This window comes from Phacochoerus africanus, chromosome 10, assembly GCF_016906955.1.
Source record: "Phacochoerus africanus isolate WHEZ1 chromosome 10, ROS_Pafr_v1, whole genome shotgun sequence".
In the NCBI taxonomy this organism is placed as follows: Eukaryota; Metazoa; Chordata; class Mammalia; order Artiodactyla; family Suidae; genus Phacochoerus; species Phacochoerus africanus.
In genome coordinates this window covers 15,026,346-15,052,460 of record NC_062553.1, presented here as the reverse complement: position 1 = coordinate 15,052,460, position 26,115 = coordinate 15,026,346, and the positions used below count along the sequence as shown (strand labels likewise).

At 39.9% G+C, this 26,115-nt stretch overlaps 1 protein-coding gene across 1 annotated transcript in view; it reads right to left on the bottom strand.

Annotated features, from left to right (window-relative positions):
• SLIT2 (slit guidance ligand 2) overlaps positions 1-26,115 on the bottom strand; it is a 382,101-nt gene that overhangs the window by 25,286 nt on the left and 330,700 nt on the right. The window contains 3 exon segments of the mRNA XM_047797929.1: positions 1,391-1,631; positions 1,745-1,882; positions 6,501-6,594. Coding sequence (XP_047653885.1) covers positions 1,391-1,631; positions 1,745-1,882; positions 6,501-6,594 — 473 coding nt within the window.

The following is a 26,115-nucleotide window of genomic DNA, read 5'->3' as shown; positions in this document are numbered from 1 at the left end:
GGCATTTTTTACGGCATATCTAAAACTGGCCAGCACTGACCAAGATGGATTTTCATATTCCATGTTAGGAAAAAAATTCTTTATAATTATAGCATGATTAGGAGGAAGTCTATTTTTATCCTACTTTCTGATTTTTTGGGGATTTTGAAGGAGCAGGTCAGTAAAAGTTAGAACTTAAACTTGAACACCACTGGGTATTTTTCATAGAAACCTCAGTAGCCAATGCTGGAAAGTACAGAGACAGGCTGCTGCTTTTTTTTTTGGCTGCATCCACCGCATATGGAAGTTCCCCAGCCAGGGATCAAAACCCAGTGACCTACACCACAGCTTTGGCAACACAGGATCCTTAACTCACTGCCCGGGACCAGGGATCAAAACCTCGCCACAGAGATAACACCAGATGCTTAACCTGCTGCACCACACTGGAAACTCCAAGAAGACAGGCTTTTTAAAGAAGGTCTAGGAGTTCCCACTGAGGTGCATTGGGATGGGGTTTGATCCCTAGCCAGGCACAGTGGGTTAGGGATCTGGTGTTGCTTGTGCTGTGCCATAGGGACCTAGGTCACAACTGTGGCTCGGATCTGATCCCTGGCCCCAGAACTCCATAGGCTGTGCGGCAGCCAAAAAAAAAAAAAGAAAGAAAGAAAGAAAAAATAAAGAAGTCCTATCAGCCCTCCAGGGTTCCATTGCTCCTGACTTCTCGAGAAGCCCCTAGACCTCACTGGAGTGCCAGCACAAACAAAATAAGAAGTGGGGTCTACAGGAAATTGGCTACACTCATTTGAATTCAAGACATTGAAATATCTGCCTTACCTGATAAAACAAATATGCAGCCCCCATTTGCCCTAGGTACCCTAAATTTATGACCCCTATTCTAGGCTAACCTAGTCTTTGTGGTTTGAATGACTTGCTCAAAGGTACACGGTGACTTGGTGAAAAGCCTTACGATGAAATTTGAGTTTGTTAATTTCAAGTTGGGTTAAAAGACACTTGGCTGAATATTCTGCCCAGGTGTGTTCTGTCCCACCTGTGCTCCTCTCGCCTGCAGGTTTCCTGAGGAAAGCTCACCCCATCCCTTCCCCCATCACAAAAATACATGAATAAAATGCCACTACCTGAGCACAAAACAAAGAGATATACTTTATTGCTCTCTGTGTGGGCTTTATATGATCAAGCAGTGAATAAAAATACCTGGTTCCCATTGAGATTTGAAAGATACAAATGTCAGGGAGAAGAACAGAAACAAAAGCTTTTTTCAGCCAAGCAGCATTCTCTGTCATTGCGGCAATGCCGTCTGTAATGATCTATTTAAGAAATAATATCACTCACAAACCACCACCTATGTTTATGCTCTGAGGCTGATCATCTCTTGGTTGTGGGGAAATCGTACCTGAAGAGTGATGTTTGTTTGAGGCCGAACCTTGGCGGAAGGGATTTGAAGATAAGACTCTTTGTTTACAAAGTTCACACTGACCAGTTTTTCACACTTCTCGCCCTGGTATCCAGGTAAACATTGACATATTGGCTCATTTAGTCGGATGATGCACTGAGCTCCATTCTGACAATCAAAATTATCACAGGGACTGGTACGAGGGAGGACCATGGGTGGAGAAAACTCACAAAACAAGCCACTAAAGAATAAATAGAAAAAAAAAAATAGGTTGGTTAGATGTTACTTAATTGACAATACGAATTGTGTCTTGTAAGACAATTCTAAATACCCAGGTGCAATTGTGCTTTTTACCTGTAACCTTCGGGGCAGATGCATGTATAGCCGTTCACTGCGTCGGTGCAGTGGGCCCCATTTTTACACTTGTTATCTTGGCAGTCGTCAAAGTCAATGTCACAGTGTTCACCTATGTAGCCTGGTGTGCAGTCGCATCTGTTTGTACAAGCAGGTAAATCATTTCAAACCCAACTGAGCCCAGACAAGTGAAACAGTTGCATTTCATCTATAGCAAACAACCAGCACCATCTTTGAAAAGTCACAGCCTCGTAAAGTCAAAAAATTAACAGATGCCTGGAAAACAGTACTGGATCTGCAAAGTATTCCATGGTGTTTCTCGCTGTGATCGATCAGAAGAACAGCCATGTTCCCTCTCTGATGACGGTGAGTGCCCACAATCCAGGTAGGAACAGAACAATCTCACCAGGGTTCCTCCCTCCCTCCTTTCTTCCGCTTTCTTCTCAGCTGTCTAATTCATCTGAGCTGCTGATATGTTAAAAGTGCTGTGCTGTAAAATTTACTAAGAATATTAAGCTTTTATTTTTTATTTTTTTTTTGTCTTTTCAGGGCCGCACCCACGGCATATGGAAGTTCCTAGGCTAGGGGTTGACTTGGAGCTGTAGCTGCCGGCCTACACCACAGCCACAGCAACGCAGGAGCTGAGCCATATCTGCGACCTACACCACAGCTCTCAGCAATGCCAGGTAGGATTTTTAACCCACTGAGCAAGGCCAGGGATGGAACAGGTGTCCTTACGGATACTAGTCCGGTTCGTTACCACTGAGCCATGACAGGAACGCCAAGCCTATTTTTTGGAACTATTCACATTTTACATTTTCCAGGAGAGACTGGATACATTTGAGTAAAAACTAATTTTGTGAGAAGCACATATGCGAACACTGGATATCTTAATTCACCATGAATCCAGATCGTCATTATGGCAGTATGGGGGCAGACCTAATTGGGTGCAGCAGGGGAGCTGCCGCAAAACTCCTGGGGCCCATCTCAGGACAGCTTTGAAGCCTATTCACTCTGGTGGCGCAGGGCTGAAGGGGTCTTGGCTGTGCTGATGTTCAAGAACCAAGGATAATAACAGCTGACGTTTTCTTTGGGTACTTTCTCTGTTTGGGGCCCTGTTCTGATCACTTGGCATATATGAATTCACTGGATTCTCTCCAGTGAATTCTCAGCCTTGTGAGAGCAGTAATGCCATGACTCCATTCTGTAGTAAGGAAACAAGGGGCACACAGGTTAAAAGCCTCGCCCAAGGAGAACCAATGCATAAGTGCCACAGCCTGGAACTGAACCCAAGCCTGAATTTCTAACCATCGCCCTAGGCCATTTGCCAATGAATTACTAGGGGTTCCCTTTAAAACCAGCCTTTCACCCATGCTGATGACTGGAGTCTCTAGCTGTGACACCAGCAATGCAAGACTTTAACGGTGTCCAAAGAAAGCGATATGGCATGTGTTTAGCGGCTATGACACTATGCTTTGTGGAGCTTCCAATGCGGGTTTCTGTCTGGGGTTTAAGAAAGGGTTCACCGACTTTAAAAAAACAAATAAACCAGGAAGTGATGTTTTGGCCAAAGAATTTGGACTATGCAGTTAGGCAGAACTATTTTTGCATTCTGGTTTCATCCTTAAGTGTATGTAATCTTGACTACATTACTTAATCTCTCAGATGTCTCTATCCTCATCTGTAATAAGTATATAATAACTTCCATCTCACAGGTTTGTTACAAGATTAAATAAAAACACCCTCTGCAAAATAATTAGTACAGTGTTTGATACATAATGCATGATCAATAAATAGTAGGTTTTTTAAAAAATAATTCTATGCGAGTCTTCATAATTCTAAAGAGTCTTTATGGTTTAGACAGTACTAATTATCCACTTTTCTATTTCAAACCTATTAGGATTTAAGTGAATGAGAATACTTAAAAACACCCTAGTGAATTCAGATCTTATTGAATACCAAGGGTTTTGTCTGAAAATGCTAAATAAAGATATAAGAGTTACTAGAGAGCTGATGAATTAAAACATACGGGCGTATATACCCTCTAAGGGTACCACAGACTTTTAGCTCTGTGTATATGAACTAAGGAATAAAATGAGCTCCCTGCATAAACATGCCCGCTCTAGATCCAGTGGTTTTAATGCTACATGGTAACAAAGCAAACAAGTCTGAAGTTAAATGGATTCTAAGTGGCCGATGACATTCTCAACTAGATGGACAGGGCTTGAGAAAAGGGCTTCCATCAGTGTTAATGTGAGCAGAGCTGCTCAAGCACAGAGCATTAAAAGAAAGAAGAAATGCTTTGAAACACTCTGAATTATTTATCTGAGAAAAGAAATCAAAGTGAAAGAGAACCACATATTCACCACAGCGGCTATCTAAGAGCTATTTTATATTCTTTGCTCTACAGATACTATTTTTCAAGCCCATTAGAACTTGGAGTCACATTATGACAAACATTTTGGTCTTTGGCTCCTCAGACCGAGTTTCAAAAGAGGACGAAAATATCGAATTAAGAATTCCTTAAAGTTTGTATTCTCCATAAAACGTATCACATTCTCTGAACTCTATTATCTGACAAGGAGTGAGGAAGCAAGAAAAGAAAATAAACTATACTGTTTAGAAGCCCCAAAGTTGCCTAAGTAAGATGCATGCTTGAAAATACTGCTTATGGCAGATCATGGTCTAAAAATACCTCAAAGCAATTTAGGAGATGTACGAGATATATAATAAAGCCAGAAGCGTAAAAGCAGCTACGTTAGCTTAGTAATAAGAAAATGTAGTTGAAGTAACAGTACAAGTGGTCCGAACAATATCTGTCAGCAGAAATTTTCCTTAGCAGCTTCATATATAGTTTTGGTTTTTAAGTTTTTGCAACTCCCTTTCCCATGACATGCAATAATGTATAATATAGGAGTGAGCAAACACTATGACTTAATCTGTTTTCTGTTAAACTACATACAAGCTCCCAAACAACTGCTGAAAACAATGGTAACCCATAATCCAGTAAGATGTATTATAAAGAGTGTGTAATCTAATGGATAGCAATAGAAGTTGGGTTTTTTTTTTGGGGGGGGGGTGGCTTTTTAGGACTGCACCTGAGGCATATGGAAGTTCCCAGGCTAGGGGTCAAATAGGAGCTACAACTGCCGGCAGCAGTGCGTGATCCCAGCCGTGGCTATGACCTATACCACAGCTCACAGCAACACCGGATCCTTAACCTACTGAACAAGGCCAGGGATTGAACCCGAATCCTTATGATACTAGTGGGGCTCTTACCGCTGAACCACAGCAGGAACTTCCAGCAACAGAAGATACTGAATTATGAGTTAGTCATTTTGAGGATGAGTTCCTAATTTTTTAATGATTTCCATTGTCCTACTACTACTTTATCCTATAATTACACTGTAAGAGCCCTGTAAAACCAGCAGAGTAGATAAACAGTTCTGGAAAACCATCTGCTTTATTGACTAATTTCTCTAAGAAATGATAATATCTGCTATGTAAGTGATGGATGTTCAATTTCCCAAACTTGTGAGCAGATCAAAGACATTAGGAATGAAAAATAAATTACATATAAAATGCAATGCAGAATTTTGTATAAAATAAAGATTTCAGTAAGCCTTTTGTTTTTTCCACAATGGGTTGTGAAGTAAAATACAATGAAAGAATCAAATATATGCTTTTCTTTTTCAAAAAGGCATCAAACAACATTAGCAGGTGTTGCAACTATATCTGTGTATTTTAAAATAATGAATTTTAAATAGAATTCAATCAAAATATTCTCTAGGGAATTCCCTTTGTGGCTCAGTGGTAACAGACCTAAAGAGTATCCATAAGGAGGCAGGTTCGATCCCTGGCCTTGCTCAGTGGGTTAAGAATCCAGCGTTGCCATGAGCTATGATGTAGGTCGCAGATGTGGCTCAGATCCTGTGTTGCTGTGGCTGTGGTATAGGTTAGAGGCTACAGCTCCAGTTCGATCCCTAGCCTGGGAACTTTCACCTTCCACATGCTGTGGGTATGGCCCTGAAAAGCAAAAAAAAAAAAAAAAAAAAAAAAAAGAGAATTTTGACCAGATGATTTTTAAACTACTCTCTAAGAAGCTGTTGGTGATAGACCCTTAAAATATTTCAGAATATTTTAGGGAATCAGAATTGCTTGTGGCAAAGGGATTTCACTGGATACCAAATATATTTCAGGACACTGCTACCTGGAGTGACTGCATGCTTTCTCATCCCACACAAGACGTAGGTGAGGCAAAGGGGACACCAGTAATAATTATACTGAGACAACAGGCATAAACGGATACTGGGACATTGGGGGACATAAGGTCACTCTGTCTTCTTCTGCTTGGCTAGTTAAAGTGTTATTGCAGCCAAAACATTTTCACTTATATTAAATTAAACTCTCTATTTTACCACAGACTTCCATTCAGATAAAAGAACACCCAGGGGATATTATAAATGTAGCTGGCCTTCAAATAAATCTAAGTGAACATATCCGAAGGCTATTTTATTTCATACATGACTTCCCAGGAAGAGTCACAAAACAAAAGGAAATATTTTCTTTCATTTTCTTTAGTGTACTGAAAAGACTCCATGCTGTATATAAACATTTATAAAAATGCCACAGACACTGGAGAGTTATATCCTATTAATCCGGGGCAAAGGTGTGAAGCTGGGTCCTGAAAGAAGAGGTTCCTTAAAGAAAGGCCCTCCTCCCAGGACTGGGAGCCCCAAGGCTGCCTCAGACTTACTTGAATCCCTTTGGCGTCAGGATGCACTTGGAGTCGTGCTGGCAGGGGTTCAGGTCCTGGGCACAGAAGTCCAGTTTCTCCTCACACAACTCACCTGTTAACATGGCATATGGTGTTAGGTCATCGAGAAAGGTTAACAGGCTTCCTACCAGCAGGCTGTGTCATGGGCTTGAGAGGTTTGCTTAAGGTGTGATTGAAAAAATAAAAATCAGGAAATAGAGAAGCAAAAGATCCAAAAGGCTGGTTCTGCTGCTAAACAGTCTTTGAGACAACACAACTATTGTTATCCGTGACTAAGAAGAGCCCCTTAGAGCATAATATAGGAAACTGCATACTACAGGAAAAGGAAATCTGAATGCTTTTCATTTTTATTCTTTTATTATTATTCTTGAATTGTGTACATCTTACAGCTGAATAACATATACCCAAAAGATAAACGAACAGGTAATAAATAGTCACAAACTGAACCCACTCATGTAACCAGCATGCACATCTAAAACACACCATTTGCCATCATTCCAGAGGTCTGACTACAAGGTTAAGTAATCACTACCCCGACAGGACCAGAGATTAGTTGTGCCTGTTTTTGAGCTTGACGTAAATAGAAGCATTCAGTATGCATCCCTTAATGTCTGGCTTATTCTGTTGCTTTATGTTTGAGAAAAATAATTCTCAAATCTTCACAGTCTCCAAGGCCTTATAAGTTTAGAAGAAAAAGACTTTGTTTCTCTCCTGTGACTTATTACAACAGCTCGACAGAATACTCCTTAGCCACATCCATCAAGTTAGAAAGAAAACAGCAAAAGGAGAATCAACCTAGAGAATGTACACTCCTATCAACTAGTTTATCAAGAATAATTGTCATCCACAAATGAGAGCTGCAAGCATAACCATGCAAATTCTAGGCACTCTTTGTTGAACTGCATGTCTGATTACCTTTTACAAAACATCTTCATATACAAATAACATGGATATACTTTATTTTCACATATATTAGGCCAAATATGATTTTCAGTGAGAAGACTTTGCCAATCATTGTGTGAGATTTTAAGGTGACTGGAAAGATATAAAATTAAGAAGTTCTTTCTCTTTTTTACCTTACCTTTAAATTACTTTTTAATCATTTTACAGTCAATAAATTAATGAATAAAGGAATACATGTATAGGTAGCTGTTCATGTCCGAGAAACTATTAGAACTTCCATTTGTTCAAAGTGTTTGGATTGAGAGCCACATTGGTTAAAAAAAAAATCAGGAGTTTGCTGCAAATCCCTATGTTACAGTTTGTCCTTTTAAGGTAATACTTTGCTAACTGGTAGAAATTTTTGTTTAATAACCAAATGTGGCATATCATTTACACTTCAAGGATCTTTTCCCATTGTTTAAATAAATGTTCTCTGCTAGGCATTACATCAACATGATATATGATAAGTTAGGTTGTTTTTTTATCCTGTTTCTTAAAGAGCGCTAATTGTACTAAAAGTCTCATATATTTTCGATGAAGCCTTTCTATGTCTCTAAACCTGTGATACAAAGAGTTTTTTTCAACATATACATGATGAGCTATTTTTAAACAGGGCTTATTTAAAGCTTTTTACTTTCAATTAATGTTACTTTCAGTAATACACCTTGATGGAATGTATTCATTATAAATTATCAGCCAATGATGATGAAATCCCTTTCAGTTTTCTAATCACCTCTATCTGGGTAAATATAGGTTGTTTACAGTAGCCTATGTCCAAGGCAGTTTAAATATCATTCTATGTATTTTTCACTTTTTATCCAAATAAATAGTTTTAAAATACGAAAGGGGGGATTGGTTTATGTCTTACTTATTTTGATCAATCCAATCCAATCCAATCCCATCCAAATCATAGTTCAAAAGGATTTACCCTACGATGCTGTGCTAGATGCTAGAGCTTACAAGAATGAACATGATGGACTTTGCTCTCAATCAGCTCTCAACCTACCGGTAGAGACAGTCTGGCCTTGAGACGGAACGTAAAGATGTGAAACATAAAATTTCATTGCTAAGAGAAGAAAACAGTTGACTATTCTCCAGCAGGTATTTCTCCATAAATGTAATGTGGGAAGGAGTGAGAAAGGAGATGGTTCTAAGAAACTCTTGATTGCCAATTCTGTAACCAACAGCTTTAAGACTAAGCATGTCAACTTGAATGTGAAAGCTACATCAATGTCAAACATTCCTTATCTTCCAGGGGATCAATTTTATGAGAATATCATAGCAGCAACACTAATCAATATTAATAGCTATACTAATTGCTTTATCATTCAGTACAAGCAATACTAATTGCTGAAGTTGTGTGTGATAATTCATAGTGACCATTATATAGCTATACATTTGACTCTGATAGCTGACTGACTGACTGATTACGTCTAAAGGATTTATCTCCATTTAAGTATCATCAAATATTATAGTACTAACAAGGGTTGCAAAAACATTCTCTGCATCTCACTACTACCTGACTCACTTTTAAAACTCAATATTCTACCCTATACTCTTGTCATCTGTGTCTATTCACTATTTGATGAATTCATCTCAACTCTGTGTGCCTGGGGTAATGGTGTTTCCTTTTGCTGTAGTAACTTGAATAAGTTCTGTTGTTGATTTTCCCATTCATTTTATAGCCCCTTCTTTATGAAATCTTCCTGGATCTTTTCAACCATCTGCTACATGTCAATTTCTTGACGATGTTATACATCAATTTGTTTCAATCATTTTTATATGTCTTTGTTTCCCTTTCATATGTCATGTTTGCTTATACCTTTCTCATGGCACATATATTGTATGTATTTATTTATTGAAGTCTAATAAACATATATTTAATGCCTACTACTATGTATCTGTTTCAAACATTGTACAAATAAGTAGTCATTAAGTTTATGACAACCATATAAGGTAAGGTTGCAGGGTTGCCCTGTTTTGGAAGCACTGAATATTTATTAGTGTTTATCTCATTCATTTTCTTCGTAAGACCATTGAGAGCAGAATGCTTAGAATATTCGTCTTTATATCTTTCTATAGTATGGTAATGGTAACACATTAGAAATCTCATTATTTAAAGAAAGATTCATGCTTTAAACAGCTTTAAAACAAGAGCTTTAAAGCAAGAACTCTATCTTGTTGGCCTATATACAACCTGAATTTTATTCATGTCTTTAGATATTTTTCTGCTTAATTTTTACATAATAATTAATCATGTATCATTAATAATAACTAGCATATGATTTTTCCTTTAAACCATCACATTAACATTTTCCTGACCAAATATTAAAAATAAATGTTTGCACTGAACTGTTTATTTAATTTGTTCTAATAATATTGGGTTCTGCTGTATTTGAGCAAAGGCTCAAGTAATGTCTCACTGTGCTATGACATGGGCGCTCAGCATAGGATGGGAAATACGGCAACCCCAGAAACAAATGCAGGCTGGTATATCTTTCCTCAACGAGCAGAGGAAAGTCAGATATTTGATAGCCGCATTAGTTTTCTGGGAAGAATGGAAATACGAGGCACTAACAATAATGCGCTCCCATGCTTTTAGTTACTATTGAATGACTTCTCCCAAACCTCACAGTATTGAGAGGACATTATGCACTTTTTCTTTGGTTTTTATTTTTGGTATCTGTGTAGTCAGAGCTAGTACTGAGTTAGTGGAAAAAAACAGGGGAAAATAAAGCAACCGAATTTGATTTTTTGATGGTCTAGGGCTTGCCTGAAATAATACCATCAACAGCTAGTGTGTGAGGTTACAGAATGGAAAAGTGGAAATACTCTTTATTCTACTACACAGTGTTGAAATCTATGAACTTTTAAGCAGGTTCACACACACACACACACACACATTTGGCTGCACCCATGGCATGAGGAACCTCCTTTGCCAGGGACTGAACTAGATCACAGTAGGGACAATGCCAGATCCTTAAGTGCTAGGCCATCAGGGAACTCCCAGGTCTTAATATTTTTAACATGGCATCAGGAAAGGTAAGTCAGCCCACTAGAGTGGTTAAAGGCAATGTGGTTGAATCCGGGTTAAATTTCAGTGCATGTGATTCCCTAAAGAAACAGGAGTCTAGACAAACTTTGACTTCACAATTTGGCTCTAACCTACTCCACAAAATTCCAGGAAATCCGATTTATTTGCTTTCAGCCTGGACTCTTAAAAGTTCCCAATGACAAAGCAACAGGATGGAACACAATGCTTCCCTGGCATGTGTGATTTCACTTTTGACCAGATGAGCAAATTAATTTTTCTCAAGCTTCTAGTTTTCAGTGCATGTGTGTGTGTGTGTGTGTGTGTATGCGTGTGTGCATGAGTGCATTGATTGTGTTCTGGAGAAGAAACAGAGGGATCAAGCAGGAAGCATAGTGTTACTTCTTCAGGATAACAGAAGTTAGCAAAGATTAACCATAACTTGTGAGGAAAAAGCACCCCAGGTCCTCAACAGAAGTATCTTTTTTTTTTTTCTTAAACTGATGTCAGTATGTATGTATGTATGTATTTATTTATTTTTAAGGCTGCACCCACAGCATACGGAGATTCCCAGGCCAGGGGTGGGATCAGAGCTGTAGCTGCCAGCCTACACCACAGCCACAGCAATGTGGGTTCAGAGCCATGTCCCGCAACCTACACCACAGCTCACTGCACCTCTGGATCCTTAACCCACTGAGCAAGGCCAGGGATTGAACCCGCATCCTCATGGATGCTGGGTGGGCTCATTAACCACTGAGCCATGACAGGAACTCCCTGATGTCAGTTTTTAGATCACCTCTTCCTGTTTGTGTCTGCCAGGTAAGCACGGTGGAGAGCGGGACTGGAAACGGCCAAGTTCAGCAGTTGCACTGGTGAGAGCCATGAGGAACCAAGCAGGAGTGCTGCCCATTTCCCTCAGCAGAGGCGATTCCTCAGAGGCCAGGAGAAGATGTAACTCGGTGCTTACTGAGCTTCTCTAGGTGTGACCGTTCTGAAGGAATGTGGTAATGCGACCCTACATCCTGGCTTCCTTGGGACAGTCCTGCTGTAGACCTGCTGTCCTTGAGTGATTTTCAATAGTGTCCCCAGGCACTCACACAGAGGCCCTGATCTGGAAGACAAAGGCTCTGGTCCCCTTGTGGGTAGAGTAGTAAACGCTGGATCATCAGAGTCAATGGTCTCTTTGAAGAGTGAATCAGCATAAAGAAATTCTAGGGAGAAACTACTCTTAAGTGGGTGAAATGACATTTGGGTTTACAAGCTATTGGTTGGAATGACTTTTTGCAACTTACTCAATATTAAAGAGTGGACTGGTTGCAGAGTAGTGAACCGTTTTATTCCTCTGGGCCCCAATTTGTCATGAGTAAAATGAGGTTCTGGAATCGAAGTTGTGCAAAGTTAACTGTGGCTATAAAAATCTTAAAAAACAAGGGAAAATGCTTCTGAAGAGATGAGTAATGCAGCTAGTAAGTTAAGAGAAGGAGTGTCATGATGCAGCTGAACAAAGCGACAGTGCTGTATTCAGTGATAAAAACAGTGTCAGGATCTGCCCTGATCCCACCAAGGTACCAGCACTGTGAACATCAGTTCCCACAAGCACCTTGATGGTTCTTAAGGGAAACAGCACCTGAAACTGTTGGCCTCCTGCTTCATTTTAGGTCCATGGGCCTAATTTTATTTATTTTTTTATTTTTTTACTTTTTTTGTCTTTTTGCTATTTCTTTGGGCCGCTCCTGTGGCATATGGAGGTTCCCAGGCTAGGGGTTGAATCGGAGCTGTAGCCGCCAGCCCACGCCAGAGCCACAGCAACTCGGGATCCGAGCCGCGTCTGCAACCTACACCACAGCTCACGGCAACGCCGGATCGTTAACCCACTGAGTAAGGGCAGGGATCGAACCCGCAACCTCATGGTTCCTAGTCGGATTCGTTAACCACTGCGCCACGACGGGAACTCCCATGGGCCTAATTTTAATGTTCCTTCCTTCTTCTTCTTCTTCTTTTTTTTTTTTTTTGTCTGTTTGCCTTTTCTAGGGCCACACTCCCAGCAAATGGAAGTTCCCAGGCTAGGGGTCAAATCGGAACCGTAGCTCCGCAGCCGCAGCCACAGCCACAGCCACAGCCACAGCCACACTAGATCCGAGCTGTGTCTGTGACCTACACCACAGCTCATGGCAACGTTGGATCCTTAGCCCACTGACCAAGGCCAGGGATGGAACCTGCATCCTCACGGACATTAGTTGGGCTCGTTACTGCTGAGCCATAATGGGAACTCCTGCCTATGGATTTTTTTTTTTAAAGGATTCTGGTAGCAAACCATTAGATTTTTAACATTATCATACATTCTGAGAGCAAACTATGTATGAGGACTTATGTTAATGCCAGGAGTGTATTAACAAAACACACATCTGTGTTGTCATGGAGCTTACACCTGAGAGGAGGTGGAGAAAGATATTGAAGCAATCATTTCATAAGTAACTGTAAACTGCTGGAGAGATGAATGCCAATAAATGTCCTGATGCTCTACAAGCGGGACTGACTGTGAGGGAGCTTTTGCTGAAGAACTAGAACTTGGATTGAGAGTGAGGGGGGAATACAGAGCATCCGCTGTGCTGGAGGGGACACGGAGAATCTGAATTCCGAGAGCCTGGGAGTGAACCTGGGAGAGCACGGTGACAGAGAAGGCCACAGAGGTTGGCAGGGGGCACGTGGTACAATGTCTTCACTGGGTGAGCAAATGGGTGCCACTGAAGGGTTTTAAGAAGGAGGCTGGTCATCTGCCCTTTGAAAAGAACATTCTGACTCTAGCGGAGGAAGGATCCCACAGAAGCAGATAGAGATGGATATGAGTGGTGACTTAGTTTGTACTCAGGTGGTGGTAGAGGAGATACGGATGGCCTGGAGAGGTGTTTAGGAAGCAAAATAAATGAGGATTTGCGATGGATTGGGCGAGGGTAGGGGAGAGAGGGAAGGCTGCCTGGGACTTCTAGGTTTGTGGTATGAACATTTGGAAGTACCCTTCAGTGACCTAGAGAACACCGAAAGGACTAGGTTTCCAGGAACAAAACCCAAGACTTTAAATTAGAGTCATGTGGTGTCACAGGTGGATCCGTACACTCCCCCCTCCCCTCCGCCCACTGCACACCCGCAAAGGATATGGTAGCATCTTCCAGGGCCTCAGAATGTGACCTTATTTGGAGACAGGTTTTTGTTTTTGTGTTTTTTTTAACCGGCGTGATCAAGTTAAGATGAGGTCATTAGAGTGGGCCTCAAGCTGGTACGGCTGATGCCCTTAGAGGGAGAGGTCACGTCACTTAGCACAGAGGGCAGCTCACCGGAGGAGACAGAAGGAGAAGATCACCATCTTCAGACCAGGCGGAAAGTCTGTGACGGATCCTTCCCTCAAGGCCCTCAACAGAGCCCACCCTGCTGAGACTTCAGCTTCAGACCGCAGCCTCCGGGACTGTGAGACCAGAGACCTCTGCGGTTTAAGCCACCCAGTTTATGGTGCTTTGTTACAGGGCACCAGCAAACCAGTACAGGCGGTGAATTCTAAATTACTGGTGGTTTCTAGTGGGGACCACACCTTTCCACTTATGCCACTATTTTCTTCTTCTCTTTTCTCTCTCTCCCTCGCTTTCTTTCCTTTCCTCCCTCCGCATTTCTTTCTTTCCCCTTTCTTTCCTTCCTTCGTTCCTTCCTCTTTCTCTCCTTATTTCATTTGTCAACTTAAGAAATACACACAACCTAAAAGTTGAGAGTTAAGTTTCATCCGGGGAAAATGAGGACTCTAGCCCAGGACGCAGCATTTCAGACAGCTCTGAAGAACTCTCCAAAGAGGTGAGTATTTATGAGATTTTGGGGAAGGGGGAAGGCACATGCAACCAAGCACGCATTTTACAGAAGGTTGCTGCTAGTCTCAGGAAGGTTACAAGTATTCCGGAGAAGAGCTGCCACCATGAAGGATTTTGGTGCTTGTCTAGATATGAGGAGATGCAAGAATTGGGCTCAGAAAATCTTCTTCTGACAATATCTAACTATCATCCGAAGACCTGTTCTGCCAGTTTTTCCAGAGCACAGAGCGCCTCACTCCTGATCTCCACCCAGAAATCCTCTCAGGGGGTGTTGAGGGTCAGCAGCTGCAGTGGCTTAAGATTCAATTCGTGTAGTGGCAGATGGCAAGTGCCCATCTGAAATTTTCTTTCAGGTTTTTGACCTTCTCCTTTTTTTTTTTTTTTTCTTCGAGGGCTGTACCCGTGGCATATGGAAGTTCTCAGACTAGGGACTGAATCAGAGCTGTGGCTGCCTACCTACACCACAGCCACAGCAATGCCAAGTCTGAGCTGCATCTGCAAACTACACCGCAGCTTGAGGCAATGCAGGATCCTTAGCCCACTGATGGAGGCCAGGGATTGAACCCACATCCTTATGGATACTAATCAGGTTCGTTACTGCTGAGCCACAGCGGGAACTCCTGAACTTCTCTAATGCTTCTCTAACAGAGTTTGTAACAAGCAATGCATAAGGAGAGGACGTGGTCCCTGGCTATGACCTTTGCACTTCAAAAGAGTCAAGGTCTGAACAGAGCATGTGACCATAGTTGAGCCCTATATTTGCCGCCAGGGCCAGGTGCCTCTCTGTCAAGCACTGTGAGCCTTTTTTTTTTTTTTTTTTGCTTTTTAGGCTGCGCCCACAGCATATAGAGGTTCCCAGGCTAGGGGTTGAATCAGAGCTGTAGCTGCTGGCCTACTCCACAGCCACAGCAATGCAGGATCCAAGCTGCATCTGCGGTCTACACCACAGCAACACCAGATCCTTAACCCACTGAGCGAGACCAGGGATTAAAGTCTCAACCTCATGGTTCCTAGTCGGATTCGTTTCCACGGCGCCATGATGAGAACTCCAGCACTGTGAGTCTTGGGTGATTTGGACTGATCAACCCTTGTCCCTCTCTCCATGGGGAGTTGGTGTTAACAAGTGAGCTTTTCAGGACAGTCTACCCAAAGAGGAATGAAGATTCACCTCTCTTTAGGGTATTAAAGGAGACAAAGGCAAGAGAATCACAAACCACTGTGTTTAGAAGAAGGGGAGAAAAGTGAGTCCAGCATCTGTTTTATCTACTTTATAATAAATCTGGAGATTGGCTTGGACTTTGATAGTTGCAATCAAAAATAACTACCGGAGTTCCCGTCGTGGCGCAGTGGTTAACGAATCCGACTAGGAACCATGAGGTTGCGGGTTCGATCCCTGCACTTGCTCAGTGGGTTAACGATCCGGCATTGCCGTGAGCTGTGGTGTAGGTCGCAGACGCGGCTCGGATCCTGCGTTGCTGTGGCTCTGGCGTAGGCTGGCGGCTACAGCTCCGATTCGACCCCTAGCCTGGGAACCTCCATATGCCACAGGAGCGGCCCAAAGAAATAGCAAAAAGACAAAAAAAAAAAGAAAACCAAAAAAAAACTACCAACATCTCTGCTATCGTTTATTATAAAATTATAATCCTGAAGGTGTTTTATTAACTTATGTCAAAGACATCAAAAGCTCCTGATAAGTGCATGACATTTGAGTTGAATCTTGTCACTGAAAATGATTTACATTTTCTATACACACACTCAAATTTCTCAACCATGCTTTTTCTTAAAAATACATTGGTTTAACTTGCAGCATTGTTGAAAATTCTTGAACTACAGTGATTCTTTGACAAATCAATGACTAAGGAAGATGCTATATCATCTGTGACAGTCAATATCAAATGTTTCCTGGAACTAATTAGAATAGTATAAAAAGATGAATTTACATGTAATCTGGAGTGAACATTTTTTATTTGACCAAAATACAAAGCTGCTTTAGTCTAACAATTTTCATAATAAAATGTTGGGCGGAAAATATACTGAGCTAGACCCAGCAAATAATTAAAGGATGTGAATGACAAAGTCCTTCTCTGGGGAAGTTATAATCTGGAAAAAATAGAGAAATAGGACAGATGCTTAATTTTCTAGATCCCTTAAGTTTCATTTAGTGATTGGAATGTAGACAGCATCATGCCCTACAAACTGGCTGAATGACTATCGTTATTTTTTTATTGCTGAAAATTACATTACACAGATGCAAAGTTCATTATTATCCCTAAAGAGACTTCTTCTCTTGGAAGGTAAACTGTGCTATTCAGAGAGAAGATATTTTTGAAGAGTTATTGGGTGGACAATTAGTTGCTTTCTATTTACCAAAAAATCTGGGCAATGGCATGTCTTGCTGAGGCTTATTCAGTTCTCAAAGCCTGCTTAGCAGTAAAGAGGCTGGTCACTGTCCTTGAATCAGTATTTCGGGAATTTTCCAATTCAAACTACTTTGTTTAAAATATTCATTGTTTTATACTAGTAGAGCAATAGAAAAGCATGGGTTTGCATGAATAAGTATCTCATTTATATTTCATCAAAAGTTGGCCCTGAAAATTCAGGTTGGCCATTGTGTCTGTGGCTACAGAAACAATTTAAGTTATGGGTACATGGCATTGTTAGAACACTGAACTGTCACTAGTTTTGCTGAGGTAACCAGATAGGTTTCTGTATTCCCTGAAACAGAAAGAATCTCAGAGCCCATTCTGGGGTTCATGGATTCACGTAGGGGGTGGTGAGGATCCTGGGCCGACACTGCAGCCTGTTCTTATCCCTCTTCATAAATCGAACCAAGCCAGTGCTTTTTTTTTCCCCCTTAATATGAAATTATCATTAATGTTGATAATCACAGAAAGGGAACTTCCGACAGCAATCTGAATACCTGAATCATATACTAGTGTTAAATTTAATCTGTTATGACATTTTCAAATATGCTTACGACAAGGGAGGAAGTCTGTGGAATTCCTCACAGCAACCCCAGGGCATAGATTTTTGGAGGGTCAAATGCATCATGCTTCAAATATTTACATGTCGAGCTCTTGTTGGGCTCAAGAAGAGCCTGGAAAAACGGTCCTAATTTTACTCTATTTGAATCGGCAGAGAAAGGGAAGGTATCAAAAAAAACCCAAAAAACAAAAAAAACCCATAATCTATTAGAAATAAGATTTAATTTCTTGAAAGTACACTACTAGAGGGCAAGGGATAGACCCCTTTATTTACATCTTCGAATCTCTTCATTGCCATTGCATTTACTAGAGAATTATCTGGCACAAATCAGATACTCAATGGCTGTTGAAAAATGTGAAAGACAGAAGGCATGTGATTGTTTTTCAAAGTAAAATACTTCATAAGTGTTAATGAAGGAGACCCAGATGGCATCAGGGGTAATGGAAGGAAGCAGAGAAAATAAGGATTACTGGCAGCAGATTTGTGTTCTGAGATCCCAGCCTCAGATACACTCCGGCAGGCTGGACTAGAGCGGTAGCCGGTTGACTGGTATCCTGGCAATTTTGTCTGCCAAACAGTGACTATCCCAATTGGAAATAGAAAGGATGAACTCTGGAATCAAGAGGAAGTGTGAGTGTAAATGGTAAGTTTGAGAAGGATTAAGATAAATGGACCTGAATGCTTCTCATTACCTAATTTTTAAAATTCTGTACAATTCCTCGAAAAATTGTGCATTTCCCATTTGGTCCTTTTTCATATAAAGAATATCATCCGCGCTCCTCTCACAGACTTCACGATGTAGCAGGGAGATGGGTGAACTGTATTAGAGGGTGAACACATCTGTTGGGATTACGGGAGTCAGCCCAGGACAGGTTAATTGAATTGGACCTGAAAGCAAAGTATTTCTGTTTCTTCCTCTTTTGTTGAGCCAAGCCAGTCCTGTTTGTTCTATACTCTGCTCCAGGTTGTAATCCCAGGCGCCAGAGTATATGAACACAACATGAGAAGATGTCCAGTCTCCAATTTGAATATTTACTATCCTTATCAGTGGTGATGATAATAATTGGATTTATTTCCATCAGTAAGTAAAGGATGACTTATGAATAGCATATTTCTGCTTCTTATTTTTTTAGAGTTAACTCTTCCTGAAGATTCCTATTAATGATAATCCAATGCTTTATGTTTTATTTTTTATTTTTAATGATTTTTATTTTTTCCATTATAGTTGGTCTACAGTGTTCTGTCAATTTCTACTGTATAGCAAGGTCATATATATGTATATAATTTTTCTCACATTATCCTCCATCATGTTCCATCACAAGTGACTAGATATAGTTCCCTGTGCTATACAGCAAGATCTCATTGCTTATCCACTCCAAAAATGCAATAGTTGGCATCTATTAACCCTAGACTCCCAGTCCATCTCGCTCCCTCCCCCTAACCCTTGGCAACCACAGTCTATTCTCCAATGCTTTCTTATTTGTGATATCCTAAAATCTGTACTATCAATCACTTATAGTTAACTGACCTTCACAATATGATCAATAAACTATCCAGATCATACCCCCTTCTCTAAACTTAATTAAATCCAGCAGTTAGTGTAGGAATGTAGGGAACTGATCTTGAGGGATCATGAATTTTGGAGGACACATTAGCCACAGAGAAATGTCCTCTTGGTGCAAAGGGTGTGCAAAATGGGACACTACCAAATGTGCATAAGGGACATGACCAACGTGTAACCTTATGAGATAAAGCTTAGCATCATTCAAAAGAGGCTCAAAGAAATGTGCTATAAAGGTTAATATTAGGCTATGTCCAAAAAGGGAATCATCTTATAGTCTCATTTTTGTTCTAACTGATAGGAAATGGGTCGCTTTGTAATGCTTGTTGGCTAGAAAGTATGATTAATCTTTGTATTCATAAAAAAAATCCTTTCTCTTTAAGAACTAGTCAAGGAGCTACACTTTGCTGGTAACTTTCTTGGAATATGAGAAGTAATGGCTCTGTACTGGTGAAATAACTGACCTAATCTGAACTTGCAAGGAAGGATCAAAGCCAAAGAGTCTGCCTGTAGACAAGGGTAAAGTTTGATGCATTTTCACATCACTTTTGATGCTCAGCACAGTGTCCTGCATAAGGCATTTTCTCAGTAAATACCTCCTGAATTTTTACAATGTAAAAAACTTACCTCCCCAGATAAATAAACAAAAAAGGAGGTGTTTTTTTAGTACTTCCTCACTGGAACACTGCGGCTAAATAATGTAGCCAATTCCAACAGCTACTGAAACTACAGAAATATTTAACTCCATTTTCAAAAATAAATAAATCCAAATTAGATTGAAGAAGGTTTGGTTAAGCTAAACGGCTGTTCTGGGATCAGTGGGCTCTGTCTATTAACTAAAGAGCCAACAGGATCTTTAAAATATTTTCTGAGATTCAAATGCATTTAAGAAGGCTTTGAGAGGTTGGATGATGAATGCAAACCACACAGTGTAATTAGGCTGCCAAAGCACTCTCTCTAGTTAAAGCAGACTGCAAGTGTGACTACAACTAGAGACTTTGATATAAAGACCTTACCTGTCTCTAGGCAGAATCCCTAACAGAGTCACGACTATTAAGAGATCATGAAAATTAAAAAAATACACACATAACCTAAAAAAATACAGCCACATTTAACAGTTTAACATATTTAATATTTCCTTATATTTCAACGTAGAGTAAGAGGGTAAAGAGAACCCATGACTTATTCCTAAACAAAGTCTTTCCTTTGGAAGTGAGCACGGCAAATACGATGATGAGACAATAATTAAAAAGAGATACTCCTGAAAACTAGAGGGAGAGAAATTTCCTTCATGCATATAACTTATTTTGGGTAGAATTCTCTCTATCAAAATTCCATCAGAATTCTTCTGCCATTGGGAATGGCAGCAAATCATCTAAACCACATCACTGCCGTGGTCATGGTTTGAATTAAAGATGCAAAACTTAAATTTGTCCTCTATAGCGGCCCTTGATACTTCTGGAGAATAGACATCTAACATTTTCGAGTGTTTTCCTATACATTCTTCCATGTTCTCCTCAAACATCTCAATGAGGTGGGACAGATATCATTAGAGACTGTGAGAAGCCCCAGAATTGATACATTTTAGGATAGGAAATTTGAACTTTTCCCATTAGCTTCACAAATTCATAGGCATCCCACCTGCCCTGTGTGATGGAAAGGCAGCCGTGTCATCAGGGGAATCAATTAATTAACTGTGCAGGCACTGATTACACACTTTGTTTTTTTTTCATGTGTGGATAAAGTAGATGGCTTGCCTGCACGTAAATTTTGTGGCTATGGCTTTACTCTTTTCAAATGTACACAACGGTCAATTATGTATAGCATGCTGAAGACGCAGCAGAAGAAAAGCCTGTTTGGCACAAAGGATTAGTCAGAGCCACTGTGGAATGTGAAAAGATGCCAAGCCTGGGAGATGGCAGCAAATAAGAAGGGACTGGGTCCAGGGGAAGGCCCCCAAACGAGGGTGAGCACATTGGTTTGCATCTGGACTCCTGCTTACAAGGTATGTATCATTGGGTAAGTGCTTTGTCACTGTTTTATGCAAGTTATTGCTCAAATATTTATTGCTTCTAGCTACAGTGTTCCTTTAAATTAACACTACGTCGGCTGATAAAAGAGCTTCTTTTTATTTAAAAAGTCACCCTTTGTGCTATAAAGAAGTGGAAATTCCATTTCGAGTTAAGTTTGGGGTTAAAAAAATGGAAGATGGTTTGACTGCTTTTAGAAGCAAATTCGGTCAGCAGCAAATTCTTGGAAATAAGAGGCATCTTTCATAAACATAAGCATGAGATTTAGTCAACACATGAAGCCATGTGGTCATTTAAAACACTATCGTACTGCCAAGCTTGTTCCTGAGAGTATAAAATAACTATTTAAGGACATATTCCTGTGACAGAATAATTGCCATTGTGTTTTCTGAGACAGAACTAGACCTCAGACAACTCTGCCCCAACCACCCATTGCTTCAGGACGTGTAAAAAGAAAAGATGGCATTTGACCAAGTATTGGATGCATTAATCCACAGGGAATGTACAGGCTATATTTTTTACTTTCTCAAATAGGAAGTAATTTTTTGCAAGTTTTTTACCTTAACTCTGCACACAGTAAGAGTAAGTGACCAAACACAGTAAACCATCTGAACAACTCAACAGGGAAAAAAAATGAAGTCCTTAGCAAGAGGAGGTAGAGCTGCTCTCTACATAGCTCATGTTAGCCCTATAATCTTACTGATAAAACCTTAGATACAGTGGGAGCTGTTTAGAACAGCACCCTTTTAGGACACTGTGCCTGAACTTGGCACTTGAAGACTTTTGGTAAGCTGAATGAGTCCAAAGGCAATGTTATGAGGTATAATTCTGAATCTTTATGGTAACAATTTTACAAAGATCCCATGATGACTCCCCAGACGTGCTGGTCACCCTAAGCACTGCAGGACTTCCTTTCCTGAACCGTGACGTATTTGGAAAGCCATAATATGCCCATGGTTAGATGCAGTTCTTTTTATGCTTTAAAAATACTGTCTAGTACCCGTGACATTCTGTGAGTTTGACAATGCCATTTAGGAAATGAAGCTCTTGGGCTCTGTGACTTTTCTTTTATAAAATGTTTTAGTAAATGCACACATCTTTTAATATTTTGTAATGATTCAAATTACTACAGCAATTCAAGTTATGGGAAACTGTCACTATTTAATTTTTTTCTAGCTATGGCCTATCTCCTGTACTAAATGACATGTTTTTCATTATAAAAATGATACATGTTTGTGATAGCTCTAAAAAAGGACAAGCATACAGACAAGGAGAAAGGAGAAAAGATTAGTCTTTCTTTTTAGCCACTCTTTCTGTCTTCTCAGAGAGTTTCTTTCACCGCCTTCCAGAAACTGGTAAAGTGCATTTCAGATCCTCTTTTGATAGTGTTTGGCATATCCACATATCAGGGATCTGAATGACTGATTTGACATATTGATTTCTGATTTCACTTTTGTCAACATTCCTTTTACCTTGTACACACCATGAAACCTACGTAGCTTTAAAAGAAAGAGGGAAACTAAAATAAAATCATAATAGACTTAAAAGGCAACTGACCTTTTTCCACCTCATTCAGATTAGCAGCTGGCAGCAACAAAGACAGAAGAGACAAAAGACTTTTTACATTGCGGTACAACAGCAGAGCACAGAAAGCCAAAGCACAGCATTAACAACAGAGAAGCCCAGGGGGAGAGAGCAAACCGAAGCAAGGCTTAGATTTCTTACCTACAGCCGGGCCAAACGCACAGACAAGGAGAAAATGAGGCAAAAGGCAGACGCCATCACAGGGAGCAAGTGGTCTGTGGCTAAATCAGGTGATTTAACAAGGGGCAGCTTCACTTTGTAAGATAGGCACACAATGGTTTGTGGGTGGGCGTTGGAGGTTGGGAAACAGAGGTAATGGAGCCACATGGAAAAATTAAAATGTTCTGAATTTTTTCCCACAAAATACAGTCTTACACACCCAACTTATATGGAAACTTTCATTAAGTGATTTTGCGCCACCCATTAAGCAATACCCATAGTTAAGATGTGATCAATTTTGTAGCATCGTTGTATGTGGTCCTGTGAGGAGAGGGTTCATTAAGAAACAGTCTTGGCAGAGCAGATCCGGGGTTCTGACTCCTGAGAAACATGCAAAACCACATTTTCCAATGCAACACCTAAGTTCATACCAGAGTTTAAAAGGTGTCAAGTTTTTCAATGTTGCAGGGGTGCCATGTTTATAATGTTCAGTTTTATAAGTTTCGAGCTAGTGCAATATGATGTATTCCTTGAAAATTTACTTTAAAGACACGCCTTATGCCTTGTTTTCAGAAAGAATATGATGATTTTTTTAAAAAAAAATGATCAACTATAACCAAAACCACGATCTCTTAAACTAAATTAAAACTCTAAAGTAGATTTTTATATGATTTTTTAAGCAATTTCAGCATCTTAATCTTTAGCATAGTGATTTTAACTTAGAATCATAGTGAATTAATCTTTTCAAAAATTAATATTGCCTGAAGAATACTAGCAATCCACAATTGCATGTTATATACAGGACAGAGTATGAACTGAATTAGGCAGAAATGAATAGTCTGAATGACTTGGGGGAGGATATAGCAAGGATTACCAAACAGAAAAATAAGACCGATCCTTAAAATTTATGTTGTCAATTCCCGCAGGAAGAAAGGACAGGGTTTTTTTCCTTTAATAAATCAGTAACTATTTACTGTGAAGTTCTGGTTATGTGGGCTTAAATAAGTTGAATAAATTTCACATTGGCGGTGCATTTTATTTTGAAAATGTGTAGCTATGTTTTATAGCCTGTGCATCATATCATGACCTCTCTTTCAGACTGCTTTCAGCTCTCTGAATTTTCTCTATTAACAGACCATATCCACTCTGATGCTTGACATGAGTGCCAAATGTAAAAACTTTCACCATAATAATTTACAAGCTTTTCCTATGAAGTCTTATTTGCTCCCACTGAAGAGTTCATTTTCTCATTGAACGCCTCAGAGGTATAGAGTAAAAAAAATCTCCAAACAGAAAATCAACTTGTGAATCGAATGGTGTTTAAACAAGGACAACATCATTATATTCCCCGAGCACGGTAGGGTTTCTGTTCCAAGATCTCATGCTCATTAATCAGATCTAAAAGAAAACACCCACAGCATAAGAAAATGCCTCCCTAACTGCAGCCCTGGATGAAACAGGATATAAAACTCTAGAGTCCAATGTATACCTCCCTAGAATGAAAGGCCACTTATGTAACACAGATTTCAAAATCTGCTGATGGTTGTTGGACATTTTGTAAATGAGCTCATTTCACATATGAACAAAAATGCTACAGTTAATAGATGAGTTACTGACATGCGTGGTTTGATGTCTCCTCTAATGCCAAATTGTCAAACTCGTCACTGCTCACAAAACCCAACCCATAGTTATTCTGATGATATCTTCATGTTTTGAATGCTATGAACTTTCTATTGAGTGCAATATTTTTGTTTATCCTTAGCCCAAATTAAGGCAAACTGCTATTTGCAATAAATGTGATTAAAAAGACTAGAAGAGTCTCAGTTCTTGTTGGGAACGAAAGGGCTCTTGGCAAACAAGTCATGGCAGGTTCCCACATGATAGCTTTTATAGATTTCATGTTTTGGCTAAAAAGTGGTTGTGCTAGGCTTTTGAGTTCTTTGGATATATTTCCAAGAAAGAGATCTGACACAGGGAAATGAAGCTACATCACATTTCTCAAAGGAAGCTGCATTGAACTGAATCACTTCAGGAGGGAGAAAACATGTGTCCAAGAAGGTTAGGTGTAGGACAGGAGCTTGGAAATTGAAGGGAGAGAAGGTAAGACAGAGACTCAAAGAAATGGATAAGGACTAAGGAATAGCAAATCTAAAGTCAAAGTGGGACTCCTCCCAAGTAACTCAAAAGAAACTGCCGCCTTATGTAAATTACCATAAAAAAGGCATGTAAGAACCCCAAAAAAACAGCAGTGCTCTCAAGGCTAGGTTTCATCAGTAAGGGGCTATAGAAAAACCCCTAGCTTCTGTGCTCAGATACATTGGCTAACCAAACTGTCCAATTTGTCCGGTCAAAGTGGGTTAGCTTAAAGAAGCCTTTGAATTAAGTTCTTTCAATAACGATTGGAACGATGGGATAAGAGTACTATTCTATTTTAAGAAGGTAATAGGTACAGATTTTAGTGCAAGTACTGGGTTGCTTGCTTGCACAAGTCTCAGTTAGCCCATCCTATAAAAACGCAGACTCTCAGGGCAGCTCCAAGGGGCTCCAGGATCTGTGCACTTAGACTAATGGAAAGTATCTGAGGTGTGACACAGGTACTACTGGGATGAACCTCAAAGCTAAATTCTTCCTGCTGTGTTAGAATGGGTGCATGTTAGACATACTTGCTATCCTGAATTAATGCAAAATAACAAGGAATTCAAATTCTGGCCACTGAGGAGTCCGAGGGCTGTTATATATGTAATGGAGCAACTGATTGTACAACATGTTCAAATTTCTACTGGAAACTTAGTGTATTGCTTCCAATGGCATCAGGTGCTTCACTGGTGTAAAAAAAAAAAATTGTTTACCATGGAAAAAGGAGCTGCAGAATTTCACAAACAGATTATTCTATTTAGCATTTTCCCATTAAGAAAAGTACCTCTGAAAATGCAAAGTTTGAGTATTCCATAAAAGCTTAAACTTCAATGCTTTTCTGCCAAATCTCTGTAAAAGTTAACCATACAGATGTGCTTGCAGTTCGCCTGGTTAGAGATAATACCGTCAGTCATCTAAGTAGCTATTTTACCCTCTGCTGTTCTTAACTATGTATATGCAAATAAATATAATTCATGAAAAACATCCGGCTAAATGAAAATGGTAACTTTGAATTGAGTGACTGGAGAATCTCCTTCCTCATGTTTTCTAACAAATATGTGTGACTCTTCTTTTATCAATTTTAAAACTAAATCGTTTCTTAAGGACACAAGACTGTAATTATGAAGTTTCTCATTCATAACCACAAAAATCAATCAAAATAGATAATCCTATATAATAGGTAAGTCATAAACTTGGTGTTGACTTTACAGCAAATTGGTTTATCCAGGGAAGAAGGGGAGCAGTTTGGATAATCTTATGAGATTTATCACCCTTTTCCCTAAAATCTGTTATCAAGATACAAGAAAGGGGTAAA